General features: G+C 45.1%; 1 protein-coding gene across 3 annotated transcripts in view; it reads right to left on the bottom strand.

Annotated features, from left to right (window-relative positions):
- Positions 1–706: 706 nt before the first annotated feature.
- LOC139759789 (5-hydroxytryptamine receptor-like) overlaps positions 707–17,898 on the bottom strand; it is a 205,652-nt gene continuing 188,460 nt past the window's right edge. For all 3 annotated transcript variants that reach the window (XM_071682254.1, XM_071682253.1, XM_071682252.1), the window contains exons 3-5: positions 11,888–12,021; positions 4,847–4,956; positions 707–3,434 (exon numbers count right to left, since the gene is read on the bottom strand). In XM_071682254.1, coding sequence (XP_071538355.1) covers positions 2,600–3,434; positions 4,847–4,956; positions 11,888–12,021 — 1,079 coding nt within the window. In that variant the 3' untranslated portion in view covers positions 707–2,599. The remainder of the gene's footprint in view (positions 3,435–4,846; positions 4,957–11,887; positions 12,022–17,898) is intronic.

The following is a 17,898-nucleotide window of genomic DNA, read 5'->3' as shown; positions in this document are numbered from 1 at the left end:
AGAGAGAGAGAGAGAGAGAGAGAGAGAGAGAGAGAGAGAGAGATCGACTGACTGTAGACTGAGAAACTAACAGAAGGACAGACAGACACTTACATAGAGAGAGAGAGAGAGAGAGAGTATTGCTGTCTAAATCAACGTATGAGAAGTAGAGAGAAGTACCAACAAATGGAAGGCTGGAAAGAACTAACCATACCTAACAGAGGGAAGGTTAAAAAAAGAGCAAAATATAGACGTAATAGAATCCTCTCTGTCTCGCTAAAGCATGTAAGGATTTGGAAGGACTGAGCCTCTGGGAGCATAGGTGTTAGACAGCTGGATGAAGGATCAAAGAGCCATGAAGAGATAGGAAGAAAAGGTTGAGGAGAGAAATTATGGGAGTGGGCTTTGTGAGTTTATCAGATGATGATGACATTTGTAAAGGGAGTTCAGTCTTCTTGACGGGGTTGAGATTGAGGTTCACTGGGTGTTGTAAGGGGGTTAGAAATGAGGTTTGAGGAGAGTATGGCTTTGAGGTTTCCTGTTGAGGTTGGGGTGTTTAGGACGATCTTCAAAAGAGGTTTTTGAGAAGGTTAGAAATGAGGTGGGGTGGCTGGTAAAATGGAGATCTTGTCGGGGTTAGAAATGAGACTTTTTTGAGAATAGGTGCCGTTGTAGGCTGCATAATAACATGTATAACAACAGAGCTGAGTATATAAGAAAAACTACCTTTTAACAATATATCTATCATTTATTAACATACAAGATATATTAGAAGGGGGCTCAGCTTCCTTAAACCTAATTTACATATCTTTATCTAACCTAAGAGTCAGGTTGGCCAACCCTGAAGAGTACATGCTAATTCAAGGTTGCCAACCTAACTATTGTTGAGGAGCAAGTCAGCCAAACAAACAGACTATAGTCATATACGACAAACTATAAATACTGATATATATTCATATATATATATTTATATACTCTATGTGTTTATAATACTATATCACTTTTATATTTCTGGGGGAGGAATATTGAAAAATACAAGCTATGACACTAATTACACAAATATATTATCCAGGCGAGACTCTAGGACCCACGCATTTGAATGAAAACAGTGATAAACACCTAGAATTGAATATTGACTCACTCATACACTTACATCTAGTTCATCAACCATGATGAGTGGGTGTCCAGAGACGCACTCATGGGGGACAAGACATCCTGGAATGATATTCATGTGAGTGTAAACATTCTACATTGATGTTGAGTGTGTGTCTAAACCTCATGGAATAATGTTATGTGACAAGGATCCTACAATGATGTGGGGTGAAGTTAAAACATCGTGAAATGGTATTAGATGAACATGAGCATTCTGTGGTGACGTTAGGTAAATTTTAACCATAGTGGAATGATATTTGGTGAGTGTATATATATATATTTCACTGATGTCAGTTGAGTCGCGACATCCTGGAATGACTTCAAGAGGGTGTACAGGAAGAGTGACACGAGGAGTGAGGGAGATGACGTGGTTAGAATAGGGTGGGTGTGAGGGAAGATGCAACATGAGGTTCGTATGAGGTGAAAATGAGGAATCTCCAAGAGGTAAAGGTGAGAAATTGGTAGTTACGAAGGATAAGAAGGAAGTGAGTCAAGATAAGAAGTGAGGAATATTTGAGATGGAAACATTGAATCAAAGTTTGGATAATGAGACATAACAGTGACCATATCTGCTGAGAGATATGTGAAGAAACAGCTGTAAAGATGAAGAACAGATGTGAAGCACTTATACAGAGGAGGAACAGATGTGAAATAGATGTGAAGATGAAGAACAGATGTGAAACAACTATAAAGAGGTGGAACAGATGTACACCAACACAGATGTGAACGGGATCTATATGAAGAAGTGAATGTTGGAATGAAAACATGCTGTGAGCAACAGTCGGTGGTTTGAACAGGTACGTCATATGTATGAGGTATAGATGTTTCGTGGAACAGATGCCTAACATGAAAATAGGATTCTAGAAGCATTTGTCTATCATAGGAATGATGCTGGTAGGGGATCGGAGGAGGTCACATATATGTAGATGTTATGGAACGTAAAACATGTGTAAGATGTGATTGTCGGGGGTACTGGCTCAACAGCACAGGTGTACAGGTGTGTCAGGCTGACTTGATCCGAAGACGTGAGAGACTCAACAGTTATTTACAAATCTCAGGAGCGTGTCTCTCTTAAAGCTAAATTACACTGAGTCGACTTATGTTACAGCGTTGGTCGTTACGTACAATGTCACTTACAGTATTACAGCACCATAGATGAACATACAAGTTATTATAATCTTAAGCAAAGACGCTGAAACTGTACTTGAACTACACAGTAGCGGAACAGTTGACTTCAAGAACCTGGAGATCAAAAGAGTCTGTTTATAGTCTGTGGCGGTGCCGAGAGGGGAGGACAGAGGCGCGGTAAAGGCGGCCCAGCGGTGGAGGCTGGGCTGGTTCACAGCGTTGACTCGGTGATGGGCGGCAAGCTAGCCAAGTGGGTGGCAGCTGCAATGCCCAGGGTGGTGGTGGAGCAGAGGGCCCGCCCTCTACTCCCCACCCGTCTCCCTCCCGGCACCCCGCTCTGCTATGATCTCGTGAATCGCACTGACGAGAAGCGGGAGGAGTGGCGCTGGAGGGCCCTCTTCCTCCCGCACAGTATTCTCTTGAAGGCGTTGCGGAACTCTGGGCTGAAGACGGTGTAGATGATGGGGTTGAGGGTCGAGTTGAAGTAACCGAGCCACAGGAAAGTGGCGATCAGGTAAGGGTTGAAGTGGCAGGAGAGCTTGCATAGAGGCATCATTACCGCCAGGATGAAGAATGGAAGCCAACACACGACGAAGGCGCCTGTGATGATGCCCAGCGTCTTGGCCGCCTTCCGCTCCTTGCGCGATTCGACCTCCCGTCGCCGCAGGTGGCGCGGCACGACCTGCGCAACTGCGGCGGCCGCCACGGCCGCAACTCCCGCTGCCGTCGTCGGGTCTTCCCGACCCCCGTCCACGGGATGACCGTTCAGGGTGCTGCCGTTGGAGGTCTTCTCCGGCGACGGCTGGGACGACATTCTGGTGAAAGTCGTCGTCTCGCTGATGGTCACGGGGCCGCGACAGAGCGCCGAGTGGGCGTTGGTGCCGATCTTTCTCCTAATGCGCTTCCTGGCGGCTTGGTACACCCTCCAGTACAGCACCAGGATGACCGTGAGCGGCAGGTAGAAGGTGGTGATGCTGGCGAAGATCTGGTAACCCACGTCCTGCGAGATGATGCACATCTTGTTGCGCAGTCGCTCGTGCCACTCAGGGTCCTTCCAGCCCATCATGGGCGCCGCGGAGATCAGGAAGGAGACGACCCAGATGACGGCAATCATGCCGCCCACCTTCTTAGGAGACCGATGGTGTATGTAGTCCACGTTGGTCACCGCCCAGAACCTGCAACACACGGGACACCGTGAGGGAGAGTTGAGGCAACACAGTGTTAGCTCACTCTGGTCGCCACGTCTCCTAGAACTTGCCACACACAACTCACCGTGAGGAAAAATGAGGCAACATTGTATGGCCACGCCTCCTAGAACCTGCAACGCAACAAATTATGAAGGAGAAGAGGTCACTTTGTCTCCAGTTGTTTACACACATTCGGTAACGAGGACATTATAAAGAAAACCTGATTCAGGATGTACCAGGACACACCGGCCCTCATAGATATAATATACATTTCCCACCTCACAACTTCATCAACCAATACTTTGGAAGGTTACACTCAACCAAAAATAGAAAAAGAAAACCAAAGAAAACGTCTCCTTGGAAAGTAATAGTGCAAGATTAAAAAAACATTCTCTCAAAATCTCAGAACAATGTTTAATCAAGATGGAAACATTTTTTTTAAGAAAAACCTTCATACCAGTTCCTAGTGTGAGAGAAACAATAATACCTTTCCCTACATCTTACTAAATAAAACAGCTCATCAAAATGGCGTATAGTAGACCAGACTTCGCATCCACGTGAGGCATTCTACATAATCCACTGTCGACTTCGTTCGATGAATAGAAACGCAACATTGACACTGGCAAAACAAACACACTCGAGCCACGATAAAGGAAGGAAGGAAGGAGGAAGGTTACCTCGTCTACTCAAGACGCAGGCCTGTGTGATATCCGCCCCGTTGCCTGAGTTATATCTCTACGTTATTAGTAAAGTTACAACCATTTAGTCGTCCGGAATTTACATCTTATTGGCCGAGTCGAATTCATTTAGTACAGTGAAGCTATATCCCCCTCCGAGGGTGAGGGGAATACGTAATAGGCACCACCGTAGGATACAACGAATAAATATGATCCTGGATGTGATATCAAGACTACTTGGTGACTGTAAGTGGAATTTCATAAAAGAAAATCGCGTGAATGTGTGTTTCATTTAGGCTAGAGGGTGGGGGGTTGGGGGTGTGTTTCGTCGTCTCCCTCTTAAGTGTTTGTTTACATTTTGGGGTCTGGTCGCGCTCAGCTGGATCGTAAGATAACGTAGCAGTCTAATCTTTATCTAACCTAGCCTTTATCTAATCAAGCCTCTATCTAACCTAGCCTTTATCTAATCAAGCCTCTATCTAACCTTGCCTTTATATAACCTAGCGCTCATCTAACCTAGCCTTTATCTAACCTAGCCTAAATCTAACCTAGCCATTAACCTAGCTAGCCTTTATCTAACCTAACCCAAACCAGACGTAGTTTGCTTAGAATCTATTTCTCCTTTTTTTTTTCCTAGTCTCTTATCTCGAACGGCTGATGGTCATCCAAGATGGCTGCCACTGGCAAGCCAAGAAGATGGCCGACCCCGACCAAGTGACTCACCTGTCTAGGGCGATGGCCACCAGGTGCAGTATCGAGGCTGTGCAGCAGAGGACGTCGGAGGCCGTCCACATGTCGCACAGCTCCGGCCCCAGCGTCCACTCCTTGCTGACCTGCAGGGCGAGGGTAGGGGGAGAATAACAACGGAGCGTTAGTCACTACTGGTACCAGCGCCTCTCTCTCTCTCTCTCTCTCTCTCTCTCTCTCTCTCTCTCTCTCTCTCTCTCTCTCTCTCTTTATGGGTGGTGGTTGTGGGTGATGCGGTGATGGTTCTGGGTGATGGTTGGCAGTAGCTTGTGGTTGTAGGTGATGGTGTTGGTCATCGATGATGGTGATTGTTGTTGTGGTCAAAAATGAAATGGTTGTGATTATCTAATTTTCCTGTCGTGTTGTAGTTGTTCCACAACCTCTCCTTACTACCCACCACCCCCTATTTCCACCCTTTTTCCCTCTAGTTACAACACTTCATTACCCCTTCCACCCCTTAGCCAGAAACACCCACCTCCTCTTCCACTTCCCTTTGTCAAACCTCCCGTACCTCACTCCCTCCCTTTCCCTTTCCCTCAGTGGCAACAACCCCCCTAATCTCCCATTCACTTAATAACCAGTATCAATCTTCTTATCCATCTGTAGTCACCAGCACGCCCTCTGTGTCTCCTTCCTTTAAACTCGGGTTCGCTGCTCATACACCAGCACACCCTTCCGATGGTTCACAAAAAAGGCTCACTTCTTCATTGTAACACCTTCTGATGGTTCACTAAAGGTTCGCTGCTTCATCATAACGCCGCCTGATGGTTCACAAAAGCCTCGCTGCTATATTATAACACCTGGTGATTCACAAAAGGTTCGCTGCTTCATTATAACACCGCCTGATGGTTCATAAAAAGGTTCACTGCTTCATTATAACACCTTCTGATAGTTGACAGGGACCCACTGCTCCACCCCATCACCCCTGATTGTTCACAGGAGTTCACTGCTTCATCTCAGCATCCCATGAGGGCTCACTGTTACTGCATCACTCCAGCTCCAGTGAAAATTAAGAGGTCTCCTGCTCCAACCAAACACCTCCTGGAGCTTCATAGTGGTTCATTGCCACACCCCACCACGCTTGGTGGTTCACTGGGCTTCACTGCTTCACCCCCTGCAGCCCTGATGATTCAAAAGGGATTCACTGCTCCATCCCAGCACCCCCTGAAGGTTCATAGAGATTCACTGTTTCGCTGTAAGCGTCGATCACCGCAGCAGTGGGCCCTTAAATCGCTGGCGTGATATTGTAGTGTCGTTCTATGAATATTCGATGACGTCTGTTGGACATTGTTGCCGGGCTCGGGCTGCAGACGCTAGCGCCACAGCTAAGGGGACTTGGGATGGATCAACAGATGCTATTACCACAGCTAAGGATGCTGGGCTAGGACTGCAGACGTATTTACCACAGCTAAGGGACCTGGGATGGTTCAGCAGATGGTGTTTCCACAGCTAAGGATGCTGGATTAAGACTCCATACGCTGTTACCACAGCTAAGGGATCTAGAATGGGCTAGGAAACGTTTTTACCACAGCTAAAGAATGCTGAGTTCGGCCTGCAGACATAGAAGCCACAGCTAAGCATGCCAGGCTAGGATATTAGACGCTGGTTACCACAGCTAAGTCAGCTGGGCTAGGATTCCGTCTGCTGGTTACCAAAGCTAAGGATGATGGGCTAAACCTTGCTTTAATATTAGTTTACACGTGCGAGCAACCTGCTGATGCTTGAAGGACTTATCCTATCGCTTGCTCGGAGTGGCAAGCACCCTCCTTAGGGCGCTCACAATGAGAAGCAAGCAACAGACGCAACAGTTACCGAGGTGCAAGCAACAGGCGCAACAGGGAAGATCTAACGACGGAAGGAGAGGAGGAGGGAGGAGGAGGAGGAAAAAAAAGGAGGAGGAGGAGTAGTAGTAGGAGGAGGAGGGAGGAGGAAGAGGTGAAGAAGTAGGAGGATATGGAAAACACATAAATTTTTGACACATAACCTTTCGTCGAGACGGTCTCTTTTCTCATATATTCCAAGTCTTTATGGAAACAGAAAGAGATAAAAGGAAAACGAATGAAAGGATTAAAAACAGGTAAAGGATAACTACAGAAGAAACAAGAAAGGAGTCCTTTTGGTTCCTCGAAGGTCAAAGACCTTTCCTTTACCCTCCTTGATGATGGAAAGTGCATTACCCTTTACGAGAGGATGTGGTCGTGACATTTCATTTAAGATCGGCTGAAGTCAAAGGAAACCTTCAGAAGATGAGAGAAACTGGATCATCAGAGATCACAGAGCCCTCATTAGCTGTTTGTGGGGTAGAAATGGCCAGTAAAGACTCGTACATCTTCCTTATTAGCTAAGTGACCCACTGAACAGTTGGCGACATTCTGGCTTCTTCAGTTAATCTTGCGGTTTTAAAAAGTACAAAGGAATATTCTGGGGGAACTGAGAAAAATAACACAAGACCTAATGGTTTATGATGAGGTTAGCTACCGGTGGACAGAGAGAGGGTTCTAATTTCCCGTAATGTATATTGATAATGACTTCTCTCCACCCACCAGACCCTCTGGCTCATCAGCCGGCAAGAAAACAGCAATAAAGTGACATCATTTAGTATGGGGGCTGTATATACTATCATGGAAATTCTATAGGAAAGACGGCGGTCATAAGATCTTTATCAACTGAGTCAGTTGAGCGTCTCAGGTCGCTGATGAGCTGGTTCCCTGAAAGAGAACTAGGTCGGTGGTGGGTCAAAACCTCTGACCTCTGAAGGATGTGTAAGGTCAGGAAGTACATAGCCAATCCATCCTTCAGGATATGCCGTTGTACTTTCCGTGAAGAAGGATCATTTTCGCTGATTGGATGAACTAAGCTGGGCGCTTGACTAATTGAAGATGCCTCGTCCACGATAGCGTAATCACGCTGGTGCTAATCGTGAGCATTCGCCCTCACCTCTCTGCACCGCACCATATCAAAGCAGATTATAACATTGTTCTCTCGCCCAACGCAACCAAATACAACTCGAATCAAACGTAATCTAGATCCTGTAGTTCGCTCCAGAGTAATTACTTGTGATAATGGTAATAACAGCATAATGTCTAGTCCGTTCAAGAGATGCCCAAACTCATGAGATCGTAATTTCAAAACAACCATTGTCTGTGCCATTAGCGTCAGGAGCAGGGGGTAATGCAGATGCGATGGGGGGGGGGGGGGTTAGGTTAGTGGTGTTGGGGGGGTTATGGGAGGAGAGGAAGGAACCTGTCCAGGAGGCCGAATTCATGAGCGCCCTTCTGAACCGGATCCTCTCCTCTTCTGGACCATTCACGATGGACCAGGAACGCTGTACCCACTCGTCTGGACCGAGATCTTCCACTGGAAAGATGAATTGTGATCTGCTTTCGAGTCCTGATGTGTTTTCCATGTACTTGAGGCTTCCTTCACGGGATGAAAGTCCTCGTCCAAGCCAGGCCTTACACGTAACACAGATAAAGGCTAAAGAGATCCATGAAGTTACGACAGAACGAAAGGAATACAAGCTTTTAAGGGACTGGAGAACCTTCCCTTTTTTGATAAAGGAGATCGAAACCTTCACAAGATACATGAGACGGTAAAGAATTCCGTAGCTTAGCGGTGCAGTGAGGAAAAATAAACACCACAACGACCAACATTTACGTTGCTGAAGGATGTATAAGAGTCATAACAACGTAGCACCCTGGCCACTATTGTGTGCTGTCTACCCAATGACAAAGCCTCACAAGTACCCAGCCCTTGGTGGCAGACATAGAAGGAATATCATTAGAATAGGGAGTACAACAAACAACACAGCAGCGTAGGGCAAATGAGGCATGTTTTCAGATCAGAATGGGTGTGAGTGAAGTCGGATCGCTTTAGACTGGAGTTGTGTTGATCGCCTAGAACCTCCCCTGATATGTGATTCATCGTCTATAAAAAATTTAGTCGACCTTTCGTATATATATATATATACATATATTCGGAGCAACTGGGCAGAAGCGAATGCTCTCCGGCATTTGAGCAGTCCAATTTCGTAGGGGCAAACTCGGCTATTTCTGTAATATCGTGTTTCCAAGATAGATTTTACGGTGATACCATGTATGTTTATTTAGCCGAGTTGTAGAACTGTGGAGGCATCAAAGGGGATAGGAAACTGGAGAGAACTTAGAAAAAGACAAACAAGAACATTGTCCTGTGAATGTTTTCTCTGTCAACATCTCCAGTCAGCTTCGTTACACCCTGACCCCTCACTGACCCTTTACTGGTCGTTGTCTTTTCCCCAGTGGTAGCAGGTGCGAGGTCGAATTTATCCGGAGATAAACAAACACGGTGTTTCCCATTGCGTGAGGAACATTTGCTGCTGGATGAGAAGGGGAGGCCAGCCCCCCCAAGCTAGTGGGGTGCGAGGCTGAACAGTTCTAACCTCTACAGTTTCCCTGGACGTTAACACCCACTACACGCGTTTCCACTGCATAAAACCTTCCCCCACTAAACCATTGCAGTTTTACCACTTTGGTAATGTGGGGGTCACAGCTCTCGTCAGGTTAGGCCACTGGTGATGAACTCTTACGTAGTCGTTGTAACACTGGGGTTATGGTCACCACATTGAAGGTCAGATGGCTGACTCACCCCAGTGAAGGTCGTGAGATCGACCCACCTCAGTGAAGGTCGTAAGGTCGATCCACCCCAGTGAAGGTCGTAAGATCGACCCACCTCAGTGAAGGTCGTAAGGTCGACCCACCTCAGTGAAGGTCGTAAGGTCGACCCACCCCAGTGAAGGTTGTAAGGTCGACCCATCCCAGTGAAGGTCGTAAAGTCGACCCACCTCAGTGAAGGTCAGATGGCTGACCCATCCCAGTAAAGGTCGTAAGGTCGACCCATCCCAGTGAAGGTCGTAAGGTCGACCCACCTCAGTGAAGGTCGTAAGGTCGACCCACCTCACTGAAGGTCGTAAGGTCGACTAATCCCATTCCATGTCCAAACTTGTTCATTCTAACCAGTTACATGTAGAAGTGACTTTTTTTTCTCTCCATTTTCCTCCACTGTTTAAAAAACGTATTTATACCCGCCCTCACGGAAACAAGAATGAAGTAATTTCTTTATCAGTACTTTAAAGAATTTATTTCTGGCCCATTTCACCGTCCATGAAATCATCTTTTCCAGATAGTTGTATAGATCTATCTTCGTTCTCTCGATTCCTACAGGTCATACGTCTTTTCATTCAGTTCTGCTTTCAGTTTTCACTCTCTAGTTTCACCCGGCATTCCTCGTACGCCTGTGTGCGTCACCCCGGACGCAAATTCGTCCTGGGCAACATGGCGTCGACGGGGAGAGCAGCAAGGCACAGTTTGCCATCATCTTGTCCCTGTATGTCGGCCGTCTGACTCGTCCCTCTCCCGAGGTCCAATAACATGTTAAACTCGTACCTCTCTCTCTCTCTCCCTCTCTCTCTCTCTCTCTCTCTCTCTCTCTCTCTCTCTCTCTCTCTCTCTCTCTCTCTCTCTCTCTCTCTCTCTCTCCCTGGCCTCAATTTCTTCCGCAGGGTTTAGTGACGGAGGGGAGCGCTGACGGGATGTCTAGCCGTGTGTGTGTGTGAGAGAGAAAGAGAGAGAGAAAGGGGGAAGTGGGAAGGAGAGAGAGAGAGAGAGAGAGAGAGAGAGAGAGAGAGAGAGAGAGAGAGAGAGAGAGAGAGAGATGCAATGCCTCTTTTATATATTCTATCATCCTGCCACCTTCTTGTTTATGATGTATTCACGTGCTCATCAATCATTGCCATAAGCTGACGCTACAGTTCTACATCACAGCAGTGCCAGTGTTACCATCACAGCAGTGCTAGTGTTACCCTGTAGTGACAGTGTTACCAGCCCAACACTGCCAGTGTTACCAGCTCGTTGTTTTCCAGGGTTACCAATACTGTCGACTAAATATTTTCCAGCTCTGAGATAATAGCAGTCTCTCTCTATCTCTCTATCTCCCTCCTCACCTCTTAAATGTCTCTACCGCTCCAGACCACCTGCCTGCACCTGGGGTTAGGAACCATTCCGGTAAAATGACTTTGACCCTAAATACACAAGTAAGATATACACATCGACGCATTTCGTTGTTTTATCGAATATCTGTCTATATACGGCTCTCCCTTAGCTTGTAGAGGGAACCCCTAGTGTTCTGACCTCTCCCTTAGCTTGTAGAGGGAACCCCTAGTGTTCTGACCTCTCCCTTAGATTGTAGAGGGAGCCTCTAGTGTCCTGATCACTCCCTTAGCTTGTAGAAGGAGCTTCTAGTGTCCTGATCACTCCCTTAGCTTGTAGAAGGAGCTTCTAGTGTCGTAATTTCTCCCTTAGCTTGTAGAAGGAACCTCTGGGTCCTGACCTCTCCCTTAGCTTGTAGAAGGAGCTTCTAGTGTCGTAATTTCTCCCTTAGCTTGTAAAAGGAACCTCTGGGTCCTGACCTCTCCCTTAGCTTGTAGAAGGAGCCTCGAGTGTCGTAATTTCTCCCTTAGCTTGTAAAAGGAACCTCTAGGTCCTGACCTCCCCCTTAGCTTGTAGAAGGAGCCTCTTGGGTCCTGACCTCCCCCTTAGCTTGTAGAAGGAGCCTCTAGGTCCTGACCTCCCCCTTAGCTTGTAGAAGGAGCCTCTAGGTCCTGACCTCCCCCTTAGCTTGTGGAAGGAGCCTCTTGGGTCCTGACTTCTCCCTTAGCTTGTAGAGGCTTATGGCTGAGCACCATCTCTCTCGAGGATACCTCCCTTAAGGGGGGCACCAATCAATACCTCTCCCCCTCATCTCGTAAGCCTTCTCCCCCAGGGGGCACGAAGCCCTTCCCTCGAACTCACTCCGTGGACAGCCCTCCCCCAGGGTCAACGAAACCGTCCCACCCACCTCACCCAGGTCATCACTTCGTGGACCTCCCCCACGGGTCACACAACCCATCCCCCAAGTCCTTACTTCGTAGAGTACCCATCCCCACCCCACCGTGGGTCACAAGAGACCCTTCCCTTCCCTTTCCCCGCCTATGATCCTTACCTCGTAGACTGCCCCCAGGGGCATGACTAGGGCCGCCACCAGGAGATCCGCGACGGCCAAGCTGAGGATCAGGTAGTTGGCCACTGACTGCAGGTTCCTCTCCAGCAGTATGGCCGCGATGACGAACACATTGCCTGCGGGAGGAAGGGGAAAGATGTGAGCGTTAGACGCTGCAGAAGGAGGCGCGGCTCACTGGTGAGGCAGTTCACCGAGTGGGAGGTCGCTGAGGACGTGTTGAGGACTGTGAAGGCATTCCTGGCAAGAGGAGGAAAAGGAGGTGCTGAGCGCCCTGCTTGTAAGAGGAGGAAGAGGAGCGGCTGAACGCCTTGCTTGTAAGAGGAAGAAGAGGAGGAGCTGAACGCCTTGCTTGTAAGAGGAAGAAGAGGAGGAGCTGAACGCCTTGCTTGCAAGAGGAGGAAGAGGAGGTGTTTTAGATGGTGCTGAAGGAATGATCTGAGGCACAGATTGCGGAGGACATCTTATGACGTGTAGGACACTGAGGGGACCAGCTGAGTTACAGAAGGCTGAGGGGACCAGCTGAGTTACAGATGGCTGAGGGGACCAGCTGACTTACAGATGGCTGAGGAAACTGAGAGGAGCAGGTTGCTCGTAGAGAACTGTTAAAGTAGAGGATGTAGTTCTTTCTGCACCCACTCCCGTGCAATTAGTGCCTGAATATGACAGATTTGCATCCAATTATAGGCAGTGACAGACTTTAATTTCATCTCCATATAATATTATGAAACAATGACTGATGTATGGTAGATATGGATCCAATCATGACCAGTGACAGATGGTTCATTTTATCTCCATACACAACCATGAAGTAACAGATATGTATCAGATTTGTATACGGGTATATGATCAATGACATTATAATCCTAATTTCCTAATCACAACAGTGAAAACAGCGCCTTATTAAAAGCAAATAGAATCACACACAGATTGTGATTCTTCCTCCAGATGGAATATTCTTTGAAAATGCATTTATTACATGCTACTAAAGCCACGGACGCTGAAAAATCCTCATAAACACTGCTTTTCTGGGCCTCGCCAGAGGGCCGAGGTCTCCTTTGGAAACAGGCGAGACTAAACCCTTGCGAGACATCAAACAGATCCACTGTCTTTGGTAGCCTGATTTCATGCCCCTTTTCAAGGTGACGCGGGATTCCTTTGAAGGGAATTCTCTGATGATTTGAGTTACATTTTATTATAATACGAGGGAAAAAAAATGTTAAATGAAGTTGAGGTTTTCTTTTTTCTTTTTGCAAAAGAAAAAAAAGAAAGTAGTTGCTGGATGTGTTGAGAAATATTATTCCCAAGAGGTCTTGCTGAAAAAGGTCTTCTGTCATCGCCCACATCGTATCTCTGGTAATAAGAAAGACTACAAGATGAACGGAGTTCTGACTATTGTCTCACATGGCTGTTTTCAGCCGGAGGGATCCCGCAAGGTCACTGTGTCTGACAGTCTTTGACGAGGCAAGGAATATGATATATATAAGTAGGGCTTGTGAGATGATGATCTCTCTCTCTCTCTCTCTCTCTCTCTCTCCCTCCCTTTGTGGCATATGCTCGTGATGGTAGTACAGAGGAGTTTCCACAACAAAGCAAAAGTTGGCTTTTCAAATGGATTTTGGACTAGCGTGTCGTCCATTTGGTCTTTGTGGACACAGAATTATGAATACACAAACATTATATATATATATATATATATATATATATATATATATATATATATATATATATATATATATATATATATATATATATACATACATACATGTATACCTATAAATAATCGGGCAATCTAGTATGAAGTAAGCTCTTCCTCATGATGAAGATGAAGGATGAATAGAATTCACAATATTAATCAAGAACATTCACTTTACATGTGGCTCCTGAAGCGTAGCTGGGAGTATCCTGGAAATTAAATTCCCCACTGTGTTTATGGTGCCCAGGTGAGATATCGCTTCCATGTTGACAGCTGTGAGAGGCTTTGAGAATACTGGGAAAACAAATCCAGTCTCTACCTCTCGGGTCGGTCTCTCTCTCTCTCTCTCTCTCTCTCTCTCTCTCTCTCTCTCTCTCTCTCTCTCTCTCTCTCTCTCTCCCTGACGTATATACGGACAAAATAAAGAGAGATAGACATGGACAAAATAAAGAGATAAGGATTAAAAAGAGAGATAGACATGGACAAAATAAAGAAAGATAATGATTTAAAAGAGAGATAGACTGAGAGAATTTTTGATTCTCATGGAGACAGAACACTCAATAGAGAGACCAAAAGTTGCCAGAGTGTATATATATATATATAAGACTCCCAGTGTACTAGCAATCATATCAAGCAGCGCACCAAGATTCGAAGGACTGATGACATCCCATCATAATCACAACCCAATCGTCACCTGTAAACTGATGGGAGCTCACAGCAGTCACTCCCTCTCGTTACGTATAGAAGCACGGACAACTCAGAGCACCGGATGTGATACACCAATTAAGGAAATGAACAGATTTTATGGAAAATGATGACATAAAAAGACGAGAGAGGAAGCAAGACTGCAGAACGTTATCATGATCATGGAAACGACACAAACTCAAGGATTCTATATGGGTGTGGAGGGAACTTAGGCTTAGGAAATGGAGTATTGTAGTCCCTATAATAGATGAGTGTTGTAGACGGTTCTGGGAAACGTACAGTCAGGGAATAACAAGAAGGGGCGAGCCTTAAACAGTGGTAGGAATTTCCTTTTCGATGGGGTTATCCGAGATCTGAGTCGGTTCGAATCTTTTTTCTTTTTTCCCAGAGAAACGAACGTGTCTCTCTCACTGTCTCTTACGTTACGTAAGGGATATATATATATATATATATATATATATATATATATATATATATATATATATATATACTTAAGAGAGAGATGTGGAGGAGATATAGGCAGCACTACAGCCATCACCATTCGAGAGATAGAAGAGAGCATGAAAAGAAAATGGAGAGATAACAACGCAAGAAGATGGGGAAACTTTCATAAGAATACGGTCGGTAAGGCAGAAGGATGAATCAAAGATTTGGAATGGATTTATCAGTGAATTATCATTTAATGGGTAACGGATCAGACCAGACAAATCAGAGGGAAGAGCAATAGTGGAGGATGTAAGGATAAGCATGGAGCTGAATGACAGGTTCCCAAGTGTTCCATATTGGAAAGACTTTATCACAAGCAGAGACCAACCAGAGGCCATAACGTGAAATGACGAAGGAACCATTTTGGGGAAAAGGTGTAAAGTATTATTCTTAGAGACTGAGAACGGTAAACGAGTAGAATGAGGTGAATTACGAGACTGTGAATGTGGACAGCATACAAAGGTTTTAAAAAGTTTATGGCAGTACAGAAAGATCAAGATTTAGGGCCCTACAAGTGGAGAACTTTCTAATAGAAGATTGGAAATAGACAGTTACAAATAGACAATTACACACACACACAAACACGCCGATAACGCTTGTTTACCAATGGCGTCTTAGCTACGTCTCTTCCTTGTGTATCAACTGACTGTTCTACGTCTTGTCTCACTCTTGTATCTCCCCTGACTATGTGATCATTACACGAAAATGCACTTGTGAACATATCGTGTTTCAATTTCCGGGTGGTTTTATGCATATATATATATATATATATATATATATATATATATATATATATATATATATATATACACACTAAATTCCATGCTGCCTCTCAAAGACAAATAAAACCTCAAAATCCGACAGTGTTCGGAACTCCAATACTTTCCAGCATTTCCTGGCAACCAGTTCGTACAGCGGGTAAAGATTAACGACGAAATTAGTGACACGGAAGACCAGATTTCATGTAACAATTCCCTCAGCATCGAGTCTAACGAGAAGATGGGGAAAATAGAATTTTTAGAATTGGACGGTAGGAAGTTGAGATGAACCCTTTTACTTGTTTTTGTTTAGCAGGCAGATGTCCGTATAAATTCACTGTGCAAGGAAATCAGGTCAACACACACACACGCACACACACACACTATATATAATATATATATATATATATGTATATATATATATAGTTTACCTTCTATCCGAGACATGTTCCCAGGGGTTCAGTCCCAGTATCCCAGACATGATCCCAGGGGCTCTCTCTCCCTATCCTAATATCCCAACCATGATCCCAGAGAGGGGTGGAGCTAGCTCCCCTTATCGACCCCAGAGTGGGAGACAACCATGTAAAGAAGAGAGCAAGGAGAAAGATGAAGGCTCTCTCTCTCTCTCTCTCTCTCTCTCTCTCTCTCTCTCTCTCCCCCTCTTTTTCCCCCCTCACACGCACCAGCCTACCAAGCTTTTCACACTTCTGAAACAAATAGCCCAATAATCTAGACAGATTATTGGATTATAATAATCTCGCATCGATTATGCAAATAACGTTTCCGGGGAAACTACAGCGCTGTCTCGCGAACAGATAATGCAACATCCTGTATTTAATACAACCTGTTGTATTTAATACAGTCTGTTGTATCAAAAAAATCACCTTGATCTTTTTGCATGGATTTTCTGTTGCATTTTGTACTTATTCGTTTTATGGCTATATGGTATAGTCTCCGTTCCTATACGTTTATAGAATTTTTTTCTTTTACACGGTATATGTTAAAGGGGACTTAATCGTCTATGTTTACAGTGTTGCCCTCCTTTGTAAATTGTAAACACTTTTGCGGATCGTAAGTATATATGTTTATGCATATGTCACAGCTATATATATATATATATATATATATATATATATATATAATTCTCTCTCTCTCTCTCTCTCTCTCTCTCTCTCTCTCTCTCTCTCTCTCTCCCCGATGTTGCTGCTCTTGCGAAGCTCAGCTAAACTCAGCTAGATGCACACTGGACTACCAGCCTTTCCTCCTCCACCTCAGGGATTTGAAAAATTCCTTCATCCTTCCCTTTCGAAAACTCGTCTAACTATGCGGCCCAGACTGCATTGGAAATGCATTTCGCTGGGGGGAAGCAAAAGGTGTTTCCACGACTTTCCGTCTAGATTACAGGACGACCTATCGAGTACAGCCTTACCCTGTTACCTGTATTGCCCTGTAGAGAACAGAGCCTTACCCTGTCACCTGCAATGCCCTGTAGAGAACTGATCCTTACCCTGTTACCTGTAATACACTGTAGAGAACAGAGTCTTACTCTGTTACCTGCAAAGCCCTATAGAGAACAGCTTCATTACCTGCAATTTATTGCAGTTTCTTCCGTGATGGAGATCATATATTTTGAGTATAGGTAACGTTATCTACCTGTGGTGTGCATCAGAAATATGATATTAAGGAGAGATGATACCTTCAGAATATCCCTAAAAGGGAGGTGAATCCCTGAGAGTAAATTTTAAGGGATCTGAATCCTTGATAGTGTTTCTAAGGGATCGTGGAACCTGAGAACGCCTTTGAAGGGATCGCATACTTTAAGATACTTCTAAATGGGATTAGATCCGGAGTATATATTTTAAGGGATCTGAGAGCCTAAGGATAGTCTTAAAGGATTCGTTTCAAGGGAATTGAGGTTATTTATTAAGGGAGATAAGATATCCTGGGAATACTTTCTAAAGGGGGTTAAACCCAGAATACACTTTGAAGGGATCCGAAACTCTGAGAATCCCCTTTCAGGGGACAGTCTCACTGTGATTACATATTCTAGATATCTATGTATATGTATGATATCAAACTTTCCTGGATATCGTAATATGTATGTATGGCCCGTGATATAGACGCTGCATATACATACCCACATACACATTCATAGACACACACACATACACTGACTGATATACAGACTGGTTATCAGAGAGGCATACAGACTTACAGACAGACACATACTCTGTCTCCCAACACAGAGAAATGCTTGAAATTTCGTGGTGAATGTGTCAGAACTGTTCATTACTATTGCCCTATCTAGTATGGCTGTCAGCTGATATTGCTTCTGTCTGTCTGTCTCTCTG

This window comes from Panulirus ornatus, chromosome 34, assembly GCF_036320965.1.
Source record: "Panulirus ornatus isolate Po-2019 chromosome 34, ASM3632096v1, whole genome shotgun sequence".
NCBI classification, from domain to species: Eukaryota; Metazoa; Arthropoda; class Malacostraca; order Decapoda; family Palinuridae; genus Panulirus; species Panulirus ornatus.
The sequence above is the reverse complement of the archived record's forward strand: the minus strand, read 5'-3'. Positions and strand labels throughout refer to the sequence as shown.